The 19207-nt window shown below is 57.6% G+C and overlaps 1 protein-coding gene, 1 long non-coding RNA gene and 1 pseudogene across 4 annotated transcripts; all 3 read right to left on the bottom strand.

Moving 5' to 3' along the window:
* Positions 1-55: 55 nt before the first annotated feature.
* Positions 56-9428, bottom strand: B9D1 (B9 domain containing 1). 3 transcript variants are annotated; one of them, XM_055407425.2, is made up of 7 exons: positions 9164-9312; positions 7765-7833; positions 6921-7032; positions 4026-4122; positions 3167-3229; positions 1322-1389; positions 56-1053 (listed from the first exon to the last, which is right to left on the bottom strand). In XM_055407425.2, exons 1-7 carry the CDS (start codon positions 9224-9226, stop codon positions 911-913), a joined length of 615 nt encoding a protein of 204 aa, XP_055263400.2. In that variant the 5' UTR covers positions 9227-9312; the 3' UTR covers positions 56-910. The 3 variants fall into 3 exon arrangements, with proteins under 3 accessions (XP_055263400.2, XP_055263401.2, XP_055263402.2); XM_055407427.2 differs by having other exon boundaries at positions 914-1053; positions 6865-7032; positions 9164-9314; XM_055407426.2 differs by lacking the exon at positions 1322-1389 and having other exon boundaries at positions 6865-7032; positions 9164-9428.
* Positions 9429-10433: 1005 nt separating this feature from the next.
* LOC148774711 (tryptase gamma-like) lies at positions 10434-14496 on the bottom strand (annotated as a pseudogene).
* Positions 14497-17276: 2780 nt separating this feature from the next.
* On the bottom strand, positions 17277-17984 carry LOC129538371 (uncharacterized). The gene is made up of 2 exons (XR_016035514.1): positions 17781-17984; positions 17277-17600 (listed from the first exon to the last, which is right to left on the bottom strand). It is a non-coding gene; the product is annotated as an uncharacterized LOC129538371 (long non-coding RNA).
* Between the last annotated feature and the right edge of the window lie 1223 nt (positions 17985-19207).

Raw genomic sequence — 19207 nt, 5'->3', positions numbered from 1 at the left:
TGCGAGGGGCCAGCTCAGGAGCCAGTTCCCACCCGGACCCAGCTTGGCCACTGAGGTGGTCCCGGTGCCTGTGTGAGCCTGAGCATTGGGGAAGGAGTGGACTGGGGAGCTCCTGTACAGGTCAAGGTCATTACAAGGGAGGGGCTGAGAGAGAGGCCATGTCAGGGAGGGACCATCCAGGTGGATGGGGATGTGTCAAGGATGGCTGGAGCCTGGTGGCTATAGGCTGGTCTGACGGCCAGGGGTGTTCTGGGAGCTGGGATGGGGCCCTGGGGGATGTGCCTGCAGAGCAGAGGCCAGAGCTGGAGAGGACTCCTCATGCAGAGAAGGCCAGCGTCCTGCTGCTTGTTCCAGGGTGCACAATGAGTTGGGGCAGGGGAAGTGGCCCTGAATAGCATAAACTTCTGGTTTACAGAGGAACTGGGGGAATGTCAGGCCGGAGGTGCCCTTCAAATCCTGCCAAGGAGAGAACACTGGGCGAGCCCTGTGACCTGCCCAGAGGTCTCCCCTGAAGCTGCTGGCAGGCAGTCAGGTGGCCTGACATTGGCCGAGGGCAAGTGGGTTTACCCCCTGCAACACCACCCACCTGGGGAGGCCCTCACCCTGTCCCCTGTCCAAGGATGGCGGGCATCAACTGGAGCCATGAAGCATGGTCAGTTTGACACGTGCCAAGTACTGAGCAGGCAGGTTTTAGGGCCAAGCATGTCGAGGTGTGAGGGGCACACAGCCATGAGCCGTGGGATCGGTGTTGAGTCCAAGCTCGTGTGCTGGTGGCCCTCCTGTGCAGCATCCATGGGCAGTGGCCTCTGAGGTGAGGCCCAGGCCCTGCTCCCAGGGGATGTGCTGCAGAGGTAGGCGCAGCCCCAGCCCGGGCTCTGTGAAAAGGTTACACTTTATTATACGATCGCCTTCACCGGGGGAGGCCCTGGGGTGGGCTGGGCCCCGAGATGCCGTGTGTGTCCAGAGGCCCAGTGTCATAGCCCAGCTTCCTCATGTCCTTGGTCACCACGTTGAAGAGGAGAGTGACGAAGCCCTGGGAGCGGACACGGGTCACTGGGGACAGAAGGACAGAGTCAGCCAAGCTGGGTCAGAGATAGATCCAGGCTGCTTTGGGAATCGGCAGCCTCAGTGTTCCCTCCTGGAAAGTGGGGGTGACACTGCCCAGCCCTCATTCCTCCCTGGGAAAAGAGGCTGCCCTGGGGACGGGGCGATGGAAGTGGCAACCCCTCTGAGCTGGGCCCTGCTCCACACATCTGACTCCTGGGGGCCCAACTGGTCCCTTCCAGGCCCACCTTCCCCAGGGTGAGGGGTGAACCTTTACCTTCCCGGCCTTCCCCCTGAGCCACCACTTTGGGGTCTGTGTACTCGGGCCGCCGTCCCATGAACCAGCTGGGAAGACAGGGGAGCGGATGAGCAAGGGAGCTTGGGGTCCTGCAGACATGGCATGGGCTCTCCCTCTGGCCCTTTCCCAGGGGCAGAGCCTCCCCATGCCACCCTCCTCCTCAGCTGGACGCCGTCCACGGGTATGGGCACTGTGGGCAAAAGCAGAGGGAGGGCTAGGGCTGGGCGGGTGCACGGCCTGAACCCAGGGGGCCCCACCCCACAGTCCGGCAGCCGTCCTTGGGGGTGGGCAGAGGGACAAGACCCGGGCTCCCCGCTGTCCTCCTAGTAGAGCGGGACCCGAGACTAGTCACTTCCCGAATCTGGGCCCTAGTGTTCTCAAGTGTCCCGGGGACGTGATCACGGGCCCTACCTGACAGGGCTCTGGCCAAGATGTCCATGCCTCCCGCCTGGGCAGAGTGTCCTCCCACCTCGCTGCCAACAGCAGGGAGGTGGCACTCGCCTGGCCCCTTTGCACCCACACAGGCACCGAGGTATGTGGGCCACGGTGGGTAGGGAGGAAACTCACTGACAGTTTGCGCCTCAGTTTCCCTGTCGGAGGAGCAAGGCTCCACCTAGACCTGCTTCCCAGGCTGTGCTGAGGACCGAGCTGGGGAAGCAGCCCCCGGGGCTGGCACGTGCCAAGCACAGACGCTGCTGCAGGAGCACCACCAGTTCCTCGGGACAGAGGCGTGCCTGAGTTGCCCATGTGGTGGCATCTTGGGGAAACCCTTGAGCATCAGATTGGAGGGGTTGAGTGATGGCCCCAGAGATACCAGGTCCTGCTGAGAGAACTTAACATCTTTGGTTTTAAGCCACCATGTCTGTGGTAACCGGTCACAGTGGCCACAGAAAGCGGCCGCAGGGGAGTGGGTAGGCAGCAGGCTGAGGAAGGGTGCTTAGGAGCAGAGCAGCCAGAGAAGGGGTGCGTGGAGGGGCTGCTTGGCCAGCTTCTCAGCGGCCTCCCAGGGGCCCTGGCCTACAGAAGTCTGTCGATCCAGCTGCTGCCCTGGGTTCCGTCATCCAAGCTCACACAGTCCAGCTGGGGCAAGAGCGCCCCCCATGCGCGCCCCCCGCCGCCACAAGAAGAACAGAAGACACCCCTGCTACCACCCAGTCAGCAGTGAGGTCTTCCCGAGCCAGAAGCCCCTTCCTCAGGGAGATGGCACACGGGGGCCCACAGTTCTCCCCTGAGCAGTGTGGACATGGCCAGGATGCGTGGACCCACAAGGCCCTTGACACCCCACTGCTGCCGCGTGGATGGTGAGGTCACCTCCAGCCGACACAGGCCCCATCACAGTGGCTTCTGGAGGAGCTCCCAGGGGCAGCAAGCACCCAGCCATGCTCCCCAGGCCTCAGAGCTCAGGAAGCTTCCTCCAGCCAGCCACATTCCCCTCATCCTGCCCGCCCACCCGGCAGCTGAGCTGACTGTTTTCCATCCCTACCCCCGACAGCCAGCCAGGCCCAGCCACCCTCCAGCTCCTGTTCAGATGAGGGAAGGGGCCAGAGGCCTTGGCTGGTCTCGCCCAGACCCGGTGTCCGGACCCCACTGGCTGCGCTGCCAAGTCCACTCCCTACTCCCTGTGCCTGTGACCTTCTCTGGGCTCTGCCACGATGGCCCCACCCTTGGCTCTAGGCCCTGCTCAGATGTCACCTCCTGGCAGAGGCCCCTCATGCAAAGGTGTCCAGCATGACAAGGAGGGGTGGGGGAATGTGACAGCCCCCCTTCCGACCACTGAGGCCAGGACGGGTGCCCCAGGGACAGCGGGGATAGGCATCTACTCACCTGGTAAACTTTTGCAGTTTAGATGTAGATTCTGGGACAAACATGGGGATGGTCTTTTTGTGCCTGAAACAAATGTTTTCACAGCTATGCTGAATCAAGGTGAGTGCTGGAACTTTCTGAGCCTCCAGTGTGGGGCGAGCTGCAGTGCCCAGAGGTCAAAGCCGAGGCCCCCTCCAGGGCCAAGTTCCCGAGAGCCCTGCCTGTTTTCAAGGGCCAGAGGATGTGAGGGTTACAGATACCAACCCTGGCTCAGCTGCGCCCTCACAGAGTCTTGCCTTTCCCCAAATGTCCCCCTGTGCTGCCTGGATACCTTTCCTCCAGGAAGCCCATGGCAGCCCCCAGAGTCCCACCCGCTGTGATCAGCGAGCGGGTCCTGTCCCAACACCTCTCGGCTGCCTCCTCCCTCCACCCCTCTGACCTAGTCCTACTCCTTAGGGCCCGCCTGGCCCCCATGCCCAAAACGTCCTGTCTGCACTGTGTCTACATCTGTCACTGGGCTTGATAAGACAGAGCCTCAACTCCCCACCCCTGCCTGCTAATGGGGGCTGCCGAGGGTAGGGCCCTGAGCTCACATGTGTCTGATACTTCGTCCTCAGGCCAGCAGAACCGCGCACAAAGGCGGCAGCCGTGCAGGCTCTCAGGAAGGAAAGAAGGAATAAGTGTCTCCACTCCAACTCCTGGGGCCTCTCGAAGCCCAGGACACCCTCCACCCCTGCCTCCTCCCAGATGGGGCTGAGCCCCAACCCCTGCAAGGCCCCATCTACTCCCCGCCTCCAGGGGGGTTCCTCTGGATAAGAGCCTGGCAGAGGGTGACCACCTCCCAAAGCTGCCCAGGGAGCATGTTGGAGGGAGGACCTACCGGCCAGGTGAGAGGGGCACGTGCACCGCCCCGTATCCTCGGACCACGTCGTTTCCAAACACGTCTGGCCCGTACACGCTGAGCACGATCTGCGGCCCTTCGAATGACAAGGCAGGGGTCAGCCTGTGGGGAATCCTGGGAAAAGCAGGGCAGAGAGCAGGGCCGTGGTCCTCGAAGGCCCCAGGCGTGGGACTAATGGAGAACAGGGTCAATGTGGGGACCCCCCCACCCCGCACCAGGGGCTTCTGCCATCCAGGATTCAGGAGGTGGGCAGAGCCTGGAAGCTGGCTAGTACCAGCCGATGCCCTGCCCGGCTGTCTGATTCCACTGTCCACAGACCCAGGAAGTTGGCAGGCATCCGGGTGTGATGGGGTGGGGTCCAGTCCTAGGACCTCCTTTTCTGAGGGGGCGTCAGACTCTGGCTGGTGGGGCGGGTTCTGGGAGGGGTGGTATGCGGTCTGGTCCAGGAGGACAGAGCGGAAGCAGAAGTCTGCACGCTCTTCCTCTGGAATCCTAACAGTTGCCAGTGTTCCCGGCGGGCAGTCCTGCCCCCTGGAGGCCCAGAAGAGAACTCCCTCGATTCTGGGCCCCTCTGGTGGAGGCAGGTGGGGCGCGGCCAACTCACAGGAAGTGCTCCTGGGGCGGGGAGGGGCGTTCAGAGATTGTCACTGCTTTTCCTAAGGTTTCACCACCAAAGCAAGTGTTCCCAGCCCAGTCCTTTGGTTCTGCCTGTGTTTTGAACTTTGTACCATGGGAATGGAACAGTGCATAGGTTTCTGCTTTGAGCTTCTTGGACTCAGTGTTCACAAGATGCAACCAAACCATGTCACTGACAGGGTCTGCTCGACTTGGTCCCATCTAGCATGTCTGTGGGGCACACAGTCAAGCAGGGGCTCGGCACATGTCCCCCCAGCTGCTTCCCTGGGCGCAGCACCCACTCTGGCCTTGTTCCCTGAGCCAATGCTTGGAACCCTTTACCACAACCTGGCATCCTCAAGCTTCCTGATTGGGCTCTTCTGGTGCCTGCACTGTGGCCACTCACTTTAGCTCTTTTTTTCTTACATGATTGTATTTATTTTTGACTGTGCTGGGTCTTCATCACTGTGTGGGCTTTTCTCTAGTTGTGGCGAGCAATGGCTATTCTTTGTTGTGATGTGCGGCTCTTTTCACTGCGGTGGCTTCTCTTACTGTAGAGCACAGGCTCTAGGGCTTTCGAAGTTGTGGTTCCTGGGCTCAGTAGTTGCGGTGCAGCATGTGGGATCTTCCTGGACCAGGGATCGAACCCATGTCTCCTGCACTGGCAAGTGGATTCTCTGCTACTGAGCCATGAGGGAAGCCCCTCACTTTAGCTTTAATTTACATTTTCCTTAATTGTAACTGTTCTTCCTAAAATAAACCTGAGGCCTTGTCCTGTTTCTTGGTCACTCAGACCACTCTCAAGTCCCCTTTCTCCTCCTGTGCTGACCCTTGTCATGAACCAGCTGTCTGCACAGGTTCAGTTCTGCCTGGGGCTCCGTATGGATCTGTCCTGGTGCCCTCCTCACTGTGCTGTATAATTACAGCTTGATATCTGGCCAACAAAAGTCTCGATGGGCATCTCCATCACCTCTACCAGAATTGGCAAATGCTCCCAGGGGGAGTCGGGGCGGGGTCTCTCTGGAGCCCTCCTTTGCTCCTGGAGCTTGGCAGCTAAAGTTCCATGCTCTGCTGCCTGTCTGATGTCTTCACGTAGTTGTTTTCTGGTTTTGCTTTTCAGTACTTTATTCACCTGTCCTCGGCAGCAGGAGATTGGTACGTTACCTAGTGCTGTCTTCCAGGAAGTCAATGGAAGTTTCTTACTCATGGACAACAGGATGGCTGTCCTGCCCAGGAGGGTCATCAGGCAGCCTCTGCTCTAGACCTGCGACCCCAGATCCTCCACACCCGCTAAGCCTGGGCTCTGGCCGCACGCAGCATGAAAGCCTGGGCTGTGAAATCAGATCCGTGCTCAGCTATTAGAGGTGAAGCTGAAGGCAAATGATGCCACTGTTTTGAGTCTTGGTTTCTTTCCTAAACAGGAGAAGAGGTGGAGAGAAGCCTGCCTTCTAGATAGTATCTCACAGCTCAGCCAAGCCCACGCATGGAGAGCACGCATAGCTCTGTGGAGCCAGCCAGGCTTTGCACGCAGCTAGCACTCATTACGGAGAAGGCAACGGCAAGCCACTCCAGTACTCTTGCCTAGAAAATCCCATGGATGGAGGAGCCTGATAGGCTGCAGTCCATGGGGTCGCTACGAGTCAGACATGACTGAGCGACTTCACTTTCACTTTTCACTTTCACACATTGGAGAAGAAAATGGCAACCCACTCCAGTGTTCTTGCCTGGAGAATCCCAGGGAGGGCGGAGCCTGGTCAGCTGCCATCTATGGGGTCGCACAGAGTCAGACACGACTGAAGTGACTTAGCAGCAGCAGCAGCACTCATTAAGTGAGAGTGATCACAGACAACCAGGTACAGTGGACAATAAACCCTGCAGACACTGGAAAGGAGAACTTTGGGAGGTCAGAGGTAGGACGAGGGCTGGGTGTCCATGGCAGAGAGAAGGGCCTACCCCTGGCTCAGGGCAGGGTCTTGGAGGAGGAGCAGGGACTCGGGACTGATGGGAGCACAGTGGTGATGGATGGGGGAAAGCCGTTGAGGGGCCAGACTGCTGAGCCCCAGACACCAGGCTCTGCCCTTCACAGGCAGTCGCTGCCCAAGGTTTCAGGCTGGGCCTCACTGACTTCCTCAGAACCTCGGAAAGATCAAGTGCACACAAATAAGTGGGAAGGAGGGGAGAACAGCCAGGTGTCTGAGAGCACCTGACAAGGCTGGCAGAGGGCCCCAGGGATGGGCACGACGAGGCCTGCAGACTCACAGCCATAGGGGTTGGTGCTCTTAAAGGTGACGTCGATGGGGAAGTTCCACACCAGCGCCCGCCTCGCATCTTGGCTCTTGGAGGTGATCTGTGAGATGCCCTCCTCCAGCCCCTGCGAGGACAATGACAGTGACGGCCAGTGTCCCAGCTCCAGGCTGCTATGCCCTCCCACCCCACCGCCGAGGTGGCAGCTGAGAGCTGTTTTCATCACCATCTTCTGCCAAACAAAGGGACCTAAGACGTGACAGAGCGGCTCCCAGGTATTTGAGGGTTTCTATCCATTTGGGCCTTAAACCTTGAGGCCCCTCCCCTCTCCCGGTGCCCAAGCTCCACCTGCACCTCCTGCAGAGGAGGGGACGGTCCAGCAGATTGTTGCCCTCTCCCCTGTCTTTCTGCCTGGCTAGTTTATTCTACAGCCTTCTACTTGGTCCACCCCCCTGCTTCCTTCAGCTTGATGCTCAGTTGCCGTCGTAAGGAGGCCTTTTCTGGCCTCTCATCCCTCCCTTTCCTGCCTTCACTTTCCCTTCACTATTGCTACTGGGCAACAGCCTGGCGTGTTTACTACCCTGAGTCTGTCTCCCTCTCAGGCAGTGGCCCCAGCAAGGTTGGGCTGGTCTGGCTTTGTTCGCTGCTGGGCAGGGCCCGGGAGTGACCACAGCTTTAGGGGTGGATCAGGGATCTCTGCATTCTCTGACCCGGCCTCACTGGGAACAAACTCACGTGTGTGCCACCCCTGAACTCTTAATTGGTTCTGAACTGGGATGGGAAAGGTTGCAATGGAGCCTTCAGAAACCCCTCCAGTCACAAAAGCTGTGAGTCTGGGAGGCCGTAGGGCCCAGCTTACCGCTGTGGGGGCCCAGTCCTGGCCGTACACGAAACAGTACTTGCAGTAGAGGTCGTCGTACTCAGGAAACTGTGGAAATAAGCACACACAGCTTCTGCTCACAGAGACTCATGCTGTGACCACCTGTTAGCCAGGTAGGTACAGCCACCAGCAACTCTGAACATGAGGTACCTGGGGAGGGGGTGCTGATAGAGCAGGGGGCGTGGATATGGACTTCATTGGAGGGTCTGATTCCAAGACCAGGGCCACTGCTGCCCCCAGGCTTTTGCTCAGGCTCTGACATCTGTAGACATGCCCTTCTCATTCCTTCACTGGGAGTACTCCTGCTTACCCTTCAAAACTGACACTTCAGGGAACCTGCCCTGACTTCCAGCTTGTTGGAGCCACATGCCAGCTTCCACAGGCCCTGGTGCTCCATCATAGCACTGACCATGTTTATTTCTCTCAACTCCATTAGACTGTGACCAAGGGACAGGTGTGTGGGCTTTCTGTGTCCCTAGCACCTGGCACAGGGTGGCCACAGGAAGGTCTAAGGAATGGTGCCGAAGTGAAAGGTCTAGAAGACAGGTGCTCCCAGGACACAGGGCGTGGTGGGAGCTGACCGCCTGCAGAGCGGCCCAAGCAGAGAGGAGAAGGAGTGGGGACGAGGGGCTGCTGAGAAGACAGGAACCTGTGACCCAGCCCAGCTGAGGCCCCTGCTGGAATCAAGCAGAAGAGGGGAAGCTGGCCTTAGATACCAGGCCAAGGAGGAGGTGGACAGGGTGGGAGCATGGGGCAGCTACCCTGATAAAACAGGAAGGTGGGAGATGCCCACTAAGAGACCCCCTGGGGCTTTACCTAAACCACCTTGGTTAGTACTCACAATATAATCATAATATTTTAAAAACAGCCTGGAAAGGCAAATCCAGCAAAGCTCTGACATCAGACCAGGTTTGATATTCGTTTTGCCACTTCCTTTGGGCAACTTCCCATCTGTAAAATGGCGGTACAAGTAATACCTACTTCACAGGGTTGTTGTGAGGACTGGCTGAGCGGGGTTGGGCATGAAGACTGGCATATATCATGTCCTACAGTAGTAACAAACGGTTCTTAGGACGAGCAGGGGACTGGAAAGCACTGTCCCCTTCCATGGGACAAACACACCCTCCAGGTCAGGACAACTGCCACCATCGCTGTGTCAGACCAACCCGCGCCGGAGGAGCTGAGGGTCGCGGGGTGGATGGAGGCCCCTGCCCGAGTCTTCACGCGGGCTCGGCCGACTGTGGCCTCGGCCTGACTCAACCCTCCAGGACTGTTTCCCCACCGCACTTCGTGGCGGAGGGTCCACGCGACCTCTCGCCAAGCCTGTCATGCTGCTCCCTCCCCGAGGTTCGACCCTGGAGGACTCACGGCCGCTCACCTGGGCGCTCTCCACCTGCCCGTTGACCATGAGCAGGAACACGCTGGGGCCCGCAGCCGCCATAGCCGGGCCGCGCGGTTACTAGGAGGCGCCGGGTTGCCCTGGAGACGACGGCGTGGCGCACGGGACAAGTTTCAGGGAAGCGGGAGCTTCGGGAAAGCGTGCACAAGGCGGCGGCGCGCAGGCGCAGTCGGAGCGGCGCGGTGCGATGGAAGGCGCGGCTCAGCCCTCCGGTCAGTCTGAGGGGCGGTCGGCGCGAGGAATCCCGCGCGAGTGTAGCTGGTGGTGCGGGACCCATGCCCTCACCCGGGAATGTGTGTCCGTTCTGACCACCGCGCTGCCAGCTGGAGCGTGTGACTGGAGCCCGCGGCTGTCGAGGGGCGGGGTCCGGCCGCGCTTCCGAGAGTCCCCTTGGGGCCAGCAGCTCCCTGCCTCGGGTCGACAGATGCTTCCTCGTGTCTTTGACACCCTCGCCTCCCAAAAGTTTATTAGAGAAACCGAGAAGGGACCTGGAAGGTCCTTAAGCCCAAGACGGCAGGTCTCCGCGTGACGCGGGAAAACGGGCCTTTGCCCGCGTGGAGGGGCAAGCCCGCGGGGCTCGGCCGCCCGCCTGCTCTCAGCGCTCACCACTGTTCGCTTTTGCACATTGATTACTGTGACAGCTCCAGCCAGTGCTCGCCTCTCCCCCCAGCCCGACGCCACTAACACCGGAGCTGGGCCAGCCCCGTTTCCCGGTTGCCTGAGCAGCTTGTGGAGTGGATGGATAATTGAATACGTCTCCGTTGCGCAATATCAAAGCTATAGTTTTTCCAGTAGTCATGTATATCCATACATGTGAGAGTTGGACCATAAAGAAGGCTGAGTGCTAAAGAATTGATGCTTTTGAACTGTGGTGTTGGAGAAGACTCTAGAGAGTCCCTTTGGCAACAAAGAGATCCAACCAGTCCATCCTAAAGGAAATCAGTCCTGAATAATCATTGGAAGGAATGATGCTGAACCTAAAACGTCAATACTTTGGCCATCTGATGGGAAGAACTGACTCATTGGAAAAGACCCTGATGCTGAGAAATATTGAAGGCGGGAGAAGAAGGGGACGACAGAGGATGAGATGGTTGGATGACATCACCGACTCAATGGACATGAGTTTGAGCAAGCTCCAGGAATTGGTGGTGGACAGGGAGGCCTGGCATGCTGCAGTCCATGGGGTCGCAAAGAGCCGGACATGGCTGAGTGACTGAACAACAGGCATTGCGCAAAAAAGGAGGCATATTCAGAAGCAAGGTGACTGGGACTCAGTCAGAGCTGTTGGTACGGAGCTGAGCGAGGACTCCATAAGCTTGGGATCCTTGCTGCTGCTTCCCTTCCTGGGCTTGGGCCAGCACCAAGGGCGTTTCTTGGCCAAGGTATCAAAGGTGGCATTAGAAACCTTATCTGGGATCCAGAGAATGAAGGGATGGACAGGTGTGTAGACATCAAGGAGGCCGTGCCCTCAGTAGTGTGCCTAGGTCATCACACCTTGCAGCAGCCAGCTGCTGGCTTGGTAGCAGACCAGGGGTTGTCCCAGGAGACATCTGTGCGGGGAAAGGGAAGGAGAGGTCACAGCCAGCCCGGGCCCACTGACCGTCCCCCCTCACCCCCCACTAGGTAAGCAAAGATACTTGACAGGGGACAGGGCAGCCAGTGTTCACACCTCTGATAAGAGAGGCTGAGGCTGGAGAGGCTGATGCGTGGGCCAGGGGCTCAGGTGAGAGTCTGCCTCCATGAGGCCTCGGCCATGTCCCCCCCAACACACACCCTTCCTTTCCAGTTAAGATGCTTCTCCACAGATGATACCACTCTCATCCAATACTTTCCAGTGGCTTTTGAGGCTTGGTGTTACACAAATTAGTTTTCAACAAAATGCTTGCTGTTATCAAATAATCATGGGCTCCCTAGAGTTGCAAACCTATCTGTGTCCAAGGCTGCCCTACATTTGCACAGAACCTGCACAGGGAGTCTCTTGGGGGCAGGGAGGAATCTCTGGGGTGTCCAATAGGGGTGCAGATCAGTAGTCCCCTGGGAGGTAGGAGATGACCAGGCCTAGTGGCTTTAGAAGGGACTGCGGGGCTGGTGGGGCCCGACTGGAATCCTCATCGTGAGGTGGAGTGGGCTGGTATGGGGTCTGGAGCATCAGGAGCCCTTGGGAAGGCGGGTCTTCGGGTCAGGACAGTCAGGGAGGAGGACGGGGGTCTTTGCAGCTGCTGGTGTGCAGTAACCTAGGCAGGATGCTGTGCAGTTTTCGGGGTGGGATGTAGGGGTCTGCGCAGGGAGGGGAGCCAACCCTCAGCAGGTTGGCACCAACCTGGCCTCAAAACTTTCCACCCCTCCTGGACTTCCAGTCCTCCCTGTCCTCTCTCTGGACCCCTCGCCCCTCTCAGTGCAGCTTCTTCCTCTGTTGTACTCTCACAGTCCCCTCAGGGCCAGGCCCTCTGAGACTGGGGACACACTGTGGCCCAAGGGAGGGGGCGGGGAGAGTGCCCAGTGTTGCCCTGAGGGCTGGGTGGGGCTGGAAGCTGGCCCCAGTGTAGTGGGCACCAATGCCTGATGCCCCTGTCTGCGTGCCAGCTAGCAACAGTCAGAGCTGGGCTGTTTTCAGGGTCAGAGACTGGGGATTTCCGTTCAGTGGCACTCCAGCTCCACCCTGGCCGACTGCCCAGCACAGCCCAGCATCTCCCCTGATGCTTCTACCCCAGACTTCTGCTCCTGTCCTTCCTGAAGTCAGGCTCAAACCCCTGGGCCCAACACAGCTACCACGTGAACAAAGGTTTGGGCCAGTGGCTGGAGGGACAGGCTGTATAGCACTGAGAAATGGTGGGTTTGCCAGCCAGGCCAGGGCCAGGCCACCAGACCCAAAGGTCCTGGACCCTCCTGGGGACAGGAGCAGTTCCTCCATACTGGACTTGCTCTCACAACTTTCCAATGCCAGTCAGTCTTGGCTCAGGGTCACGCTGAAGTGGGACTGAGGCCAGCTGTGGAGAGTGGAAATAAAGCATCTGGGCCTCCCCTTCAGGCCCCTCATCCCCAAGCCCCTCTCCACCACACTCCCTGGCCCCTGCAACCACCTGCCAAAGCAGTCGGCACCTGTGAGCACCCACTCTCGGGAGATGAGGGCCCCCTCTCTGTGGTACCAGAAAGATGATGGCCTGCCAAGGCCACTTGGCTAGGCTCTTCCTGTTGTGGTCATCTGCCGGCCTGGGCCCTGCCCTAAGGATGAGACATCTCAGCTGAGTTCTGGGTCCCGGGGCCCCAGTGTCTGCTCTCTGTCTCTAGTTGATGTTGATCTCCTCTCTGCATCCCCTGATCCCTTGATCACAGTCTGCCCTGGAAGATTCCCTGCATTTCCTGCCCAGAAGTTCGTGATACTTGTGTGTACAGCTCTGCTTGCATTTCTCTCCAGACAAGGAGCACACTCCTAACACTCTGGGCTCCTGGCCACTTGGGCCTGTTAGCTTGGTTCACCCTCAGGCAGGCACCCTGCCCAGTGCCTGGCACGTCTCTATCCTGCACAGCTTTTCTGTTATTTGAACCCACGTCTGGGCTATGAGGCAGGAGAACCTGGACTCTCGGCCCTTGAGGGGTTGGTTCCTCCCCGCAGCAGCCCCCTTCCTGCCTGTAGCTCCTCACCAAACAGCAGCAGCAGCAGCCTCATCTGTATATCAGACTGTGCCTGCTGGGTCTGGCCTTCCCTCACCCCCACACCCCCTCATCAGCCCAGGACATTTGACCTCTCTGGCACCCCCTCCCCACCACCATCCTAAGGCCCACATCCCGAACAAAGGGGGAACTGGCCTGGGGAAGAGGAAGTGCCAGGCAGGGCCTGCCCCAGGGTGCATGTCCTCAGACAAGCGTCCCACTCACAGACCTTGTCCCCTGCTGGGACGGGGGGCTGGGGACCCCTAGACCTGCCATCTCAGGTGAGAGGCAGAGGCCAGCAGTGACATCAGCACCCACAGACCTCCTCCTTTCCCCTCCCTAAGCCCCACAAAACTGTGCAGCACCCACGACACATGACTCCATGAGAGCACTGCTGCTCCTTTTTAACGTGGAGGGGCCTTCCCAGGATCTCGGGGAGTCTGTAGCAGAGCTGCAATTTGAATCAGGGTCTCTGGGCCCCCAGGTCCCCAAGGCATTCCTGTGACAACCCTCATATGCCTTCCTTCCCAGCCCAGCTCTCAGCTCTGGCAGAGGGTGTGTGCCAGTTCCCTGTGGGATGGGCCACAGGCCAGGCCTGTAGCTGTGTGTCACCAGGGACAAAGCGCAGGTCCTCTGGCCTGTTGGGTCCCTCAGCTCCCCCTGCTGCTGCCCATCTCCCCCTCCTCTCAACCTCTCAGTACTGGGTGCCTGCACACACATATCACCTTCTTTAAAATTACATATACTTGGTTTTTATTGAGGTAGAAATCATATAATCTCAAACCAACCCCTTTTAAAGGCTTAATTTAGTGCATTGCAGGTCTCTGTACGTGCTGTTCCTTCCACCCTTTCCATCTGACCTTCCTTTTGAACATCAAGCTCTAGACGACAGTCCTGTCCTCCAGACAAGCCCTCACTGGGCAGGGGCCTTCTCCACCATGGAGGGGTGTGGCTTGACCGGGCTCCTGGACCACACTCAACTGCCCAAGCACCCACGTGTTGAGTGAACTCATGAGTAAGTGAACAAGCGGGCAGAGGAGAGGGACCTCCAGGAGGGATCTTAGAACGCCGAAGGCCAGGGCTGAACCCTCAGGTTCCATCCAGAGGGCGGTCCGGAGTCAGGGAACTCAGGGACCCCAGCCTCCAGCAGCACAGCTGAATCAGTAGGTCTGCGTCGGGGCATAGCCCAAGGCAGATGTCTCGTGTCCAGCCTGTCCCCAGCTTGCAGTGTGGTCCTGGCAGGTCATTGCCCCTCTCCAGGCCTCAGTGTCTCACTGGAAAGATGAGGGCCTGGCCCGGACTGTCCTTTTCCTGCCAAGTCACATGAAGAGCCAAGGGGGTCCCTGGCCTCTCCAGATCAGCCCCAGGAGGGCATGCTTCCTTCATCCTCAAGTTCAAGGAGGAAATGCCAGGGCCGCTGCTTCCAGGGCTTAACCAGCAGGGGGAGCTGGGTTCCAATCTGAGCTCTGCCCCTCCCTGGCTGTGTGACCTTGGGTTTATGGCTCAACTTCTCTTGAGTCTCAGTTTCCAGAAAACCGGGGGTCATAAGATCCTGACCTCGTGGGGCTCAGCAGAGGGGGTCAGTGGTCTCCCAACCTGCTTAACACGTGGCTTTTGTCCTCATGACAAGACTGCCAGTTCAGCTCCAGGTACAGGGCCATGTTCTAAGCAGGCGCAGGGGGGAGGCTGGGCATCCCCAGCAGGACTTGGCATAGGACAGGGCATCCTGCACAGCCCAGTAGCTTGAACTGGGGTTTGGGGCCTCATCCAGATGCAAGGCAGCCTGGGAGCTTGAGCTTGGGTGAGATAGGAGGGAGGACATGGTTAGAATGAGTATCGAATCACCCGTTCTCCTCGCCACGGAGAACCACGTGCTGCTGCTGTCGGTCTCAACAAGCACATCTCCATGTCTCGCTTTTGTTTTCCTGCTGTGCTGAAAGATGCAGCTTCCAGAAACATAAGAGTTCAGGTGTGGAAATAATCCAGAGGATAATGAGGCATGCTTGGTCCCAGGCGGTTGTTGAGGAACGTGCGACGTTTAAAATGCTGAATAACTCACATGACACAGACCCCAACCAACCTGATCAGAGGTCTAGTTGATCAAAACACACCCAGCCTGTCCGCACGGGTGCCTGCCAATGGCCAGAAGCCATGCCTACCAGCAGAAACCAGCCCTGGTTGTAGACGTTGGAGTCCACAGCTGGGAAATCTCTGTTTCCTTGAACTCTCCTAATTTTGTCACATTGGGTGAATTTTTAGATGATGTTAGGTAGGGCAGAGAAAGCTTATTTTTGGTCTTGTTATCTAATCCCTCATCTGAGTCTTGAGGTGGCAGAGGCATGGCCTGACTGGCTCATGGGAGGGGGTGGCATGTGCCAGCCACTCTGCATGGTCCTGGACAGATGGTTCCTTCCTTTGGGACATCACTCCTTCCGGGTGCCCAGAAGAGAGACAGGAGGTTTAGTGGAGAGGAATAGGGTCCAGGGGACAGTGGGAGAGGCTCCCTAGGAAGAGACAGCTGAGAATTGGGAGAATTTAGAATGACATTTAAAAAAAATATTTATTTGGCTGCATGGGGTCTTAGTTGTGGCACCTGGGGTCTTCGATCTTCGTTGTGGCATGCAGGGTCTTTAGTTGTGGCATGTGGGATCTAGTTCCCTGACCAGGGATGGAGCCCAAGCCCCTGCATTGGGAGCTTGGTGTCTTAGCCACTGGACCACCAGGGAGGTCCTGGCATCATTTTGAAATGTATTGAAGTCCTCAAGGATGGGGAAGGGACAATAGAAAAGTGAGTTTTTTTTAAAAAAGTATGCCAGACAAGACAGAGCCAGGTAAGCGTCTCCACATGGTGGTCAAGAAGACTTGCTCTAAGTGGAGATTGCTTTGTTAAGGTCACTTCCTCAGTTTTCTACTTGATAAAAATAATGAAAAGTCAAGTTTTCTACTAGATTTTTTTTAAAAAGCTGTTACTGAATGATTTATGCTTTTACATCACGTGTAGCTGATTGTGAGGACTTTTGACAGTTCTAGGATGTTTCTCGGAGAAGGCAATGGCACCCCACTCCAGTACTCTTGCCTGGAAAATCCCATGGTTGGAGGAGCCAGGTAGGCTGCAGTCCATGGGGTTGCTAAGAGTCAGACATGACTGAGCGACTTTCACTTTTCGCTTTCATGCATTGGAGAAGGAAATGGCAACCCACTCCAGTGTTCTTGCCTGGAGAGTCCCAGGGACTGCGGAGCCTGGTGGCTGCCGTCTGTGGGGTCGCACGGAGTCGGACACGACTGAAGCGACTCAGCAGCAGCAGCAGGATGTTTCTACGGAGGAGGCAATGGCAACCCACTCCAGTATTCTTGCCTGGAAAATCCCATGGGCGGAGAAGCCTGGTGGGCTGCAGTCCATGGGGTCACTAAGAGTCGGACACAACTGAGCGACTTCACTTTCACTTTTCACTTTCATGCATTGGAGAAGGAAATGGCAACCCGCTCCAGTATTCTTGCCTGGAAAATCCCATGGGCAGAGGAGCCTGGTGGCTGCCGTCTATGGGGTCGCACAGAGTCGGACACAACTGAAACGCCTTAGCAGCAGCAGCAGCAGAATGTTTCTAATAACTACAAAAATGTCTTTCCTTCTGAGAAATAGTGGGGTGGATGGGGGCTCGTAAATTTTAGCGGCTTTAAGTTGCAAAGTGCTTTCCTGTCCATTCAGCCATGTGGTGCCCACAGTAGCTCAGGAGGTGGAAGTTATTAGTTAATCCTCCCTCCCAGGGGACAAATCCAGGAGCCTCAGAGATGGAGAGAGCCTCACCAAGGCTGCACAGCAGAGTGGGAGTGGAGTGGGGCTGAAGTCTTTGTGTCCAGCTGGCTCCTGTAGGGGTGGGGTGTATTGAGTGGCTCCAACCAATGCACAAAATAAACATCAAGGTCATGGGAGCCAAGCTTACTGAGCTGAGAGTTACTGCTTACTCAACACGTGTTTATTGAGCTCCTACTGTGTGCCAGGCACTGGGCTAGATGCTTGGAGTTAAGTGGAAAACAAGACAGGCATGGCCCTTGCCCTCATGGAGTGACTTTCTAGTGGGGAGACAAACATGTAAACCTGTTTGATAATCTAGGACTGTGGGAGCTGCTATGAGGGAAAAAATAAAGCAGAGAAGAGGGCTGGAGAGTGCAGGGAGTCTTATTGTGGATGGTGCACAATGTCCTGAAAGCAGGGAAAGGACAAGTCCTATGCAGGTGTGGGGCAGGCATTCCCACGCCACAGTGAGAACACAGTTGGTGCAAAGGCCCTGGGGTGAAATGTACTCGAGGATCAGAGAGGCTGACAGGCACCGGCTTGCACAGTCTGCGCTGATTCACAGAGAGCTGTGTGCAACTTGGCCTCCAGCCATGTGCTGGTGGCTTGAAATCAGCCGCAGAAACTGCCAAATGCTAAAATTAGGACTTTCCATTCTTTACATTTTATTGACTTTATTTTTTCAGAGAGTACTTCCCCAGCATGCCATGGGGGTTGGAGGTGGGTTGACAGTGCACACGACGTAGGTCACCGATGCCTCCAAGTACTGGGGGGAGCCCGGGAGAGATGTGAACCCACTGGGTTTTCACCAGGTGTCTCTGGTCCTCACATGGGGCCGAGACCTGGGGCCAGGGTAGCTGGGAGGCCGGTGTGGAGGCGCCTGTGGTCCTCCTGTAGGGCTGCCAGATTCAGCAAAGGAAAACACAGGACACAGGTGGGACCTCCATAACTGAAGAACTGCTCGTCGGGTATCTGAAATTCAAGCACAGTAGGGCCTCCTGTGTTTTGTCTGCAGCCCCACCCACAGGGGCCAGAGAGGCAGGGCCACACTGCGGCTGAGCAGTTCACCCAGGCTGGTCCCTTCCTCCTGGGAGCATTCCCAACACCCGCTCCCCGACAACCCACACCCCTGCCGCCCTGGGCTACACATACCCATCAGCGGTTTCCTCAGGGCTTTTCCAGCAGATCTGAGAGAGGAAATCAGGCAGATGCATGAAGGGGATGACCTCACAGGAACCACAGCTGGGGCTGCCACCACACCCTGCACTTGGCCTCCAGGCAGCCAGTCCCATCACGAAGGCCACTTCCTCCATCTGTCCCCCACTCTCCACCAGCAGGGCCTCATGGGCTTGGGGTGTGGACTTGATCCCACAAGATGGGGAAACTCATCTTGTGTTTGTTGAAGCCTCATCTGTGTTTGTTGAAAGGTCCTCTGGCTGCTGGGCAGGGAGGAAGTCACCGCAGCTAGAGGAGGCTAAGAGGACAGTGACTCAGTGATGACAGTAAGGGTCCTGGCGAGAAGTGATGGCAGCTGGGACCAGGCAGCGAGCAGTCGTCCCAATCACTGCCCCCTCACTGATTCTCACACAGGCCAGGCACACCCTGCCTCTGGGCCCTGTGTCTGTTGTTCCATCTGCCCAGAATGCTGTTCCTGCTGCTCCATGCACATGGGGCTCCTTCCCGCTCCCCCGCTTCAAGTCCTTGCTCCAAGGTCACCATCTTGGCTGGCTTTTCTTGATCATTCCATGGAAAATCACCACCTCCTCCCCCATCAGCCCTTCCTGGGTCCATGCCTGGGGCCTGTCACCCAAGACACTGTAGTTCAGTGACTGACTTTGTTGTCCTCTTCCAGGCTAAATCTGAGTTCTTCAAGTGCAGAGATTTGTACACATCGTGTTCACGGTCAACCCCTTCCCCTGTGCCGCCCCGGGAGACTGCCCTGGATGGAACATGTGCTTGGCGATGTGGTGAGTGACTGAGGCTCTGGCTTTGGGGTGGGTGTGGAAGTGGTCGGTCAGCATGTGGGTGAGATGGGGGCCCGGTCAGGGCATTGGTGAACGTGGCAGTGGTCACAGGCCAGGGAGCCTTGTGGGGCATCCCCTGGAGACATCTACAGAGCACTGGGTGCTGGATAGAAGCTCAGGGGAGTGGGGAGAGACGGATTGGAGTAGGGTCAACAGTCAGCTTGTGTGCACAGTGGTGCCCCTGATTCTGTGCATCCTGGGTGGGCATGTGTCCGTGTTCTGGGAACTTAAATGGACTACAGGGGCATGTGAGCGCCGTGCTGTGACTGTACTAGTGTGTGGCTAGTACACAGTGTGGCTGTGTATGGCCTGGAGGGCTTGGCAGTCCTGAAGGAAGTCAAGGGGAAGTCCAAGCTGCTGGCCAGCACCTCCCTCACACCCACCCCTGCCGCACTGCTTGTCACCTGTGGTATGGGCTCTGGGTCAAGGGGACTCTTGGTCCCTGCCACCTTTGGGAAGGAGTGTTGACCCCCCAGGGCTAAGAGAGGAGGCTGGTCTGTCCTGGGGAGGCTGTGGACCTTGAGTGAGGGAACTCAGCCTCCCAGTCTCCAGGGT

The sequence above is a fragment of the Moschus berezovskii genome, chromosome 20 (assembly GCF_049115385.1).
Source record: "Moschus berezovskii isolate FMDL1 chromosome 20, NW_MosBer_1.0, whole genome shotgun sequence".
NCBI lineage: Eukaryota > Metazoa > Chordata > Mammalia > Artiodactyla > Moschidae > Moschus > Moschus berezovskii.
Note: the sequence above shows the minus strand (reverse complement) of the source record. Positions and strands in the feature narration are given on the sequence as shown.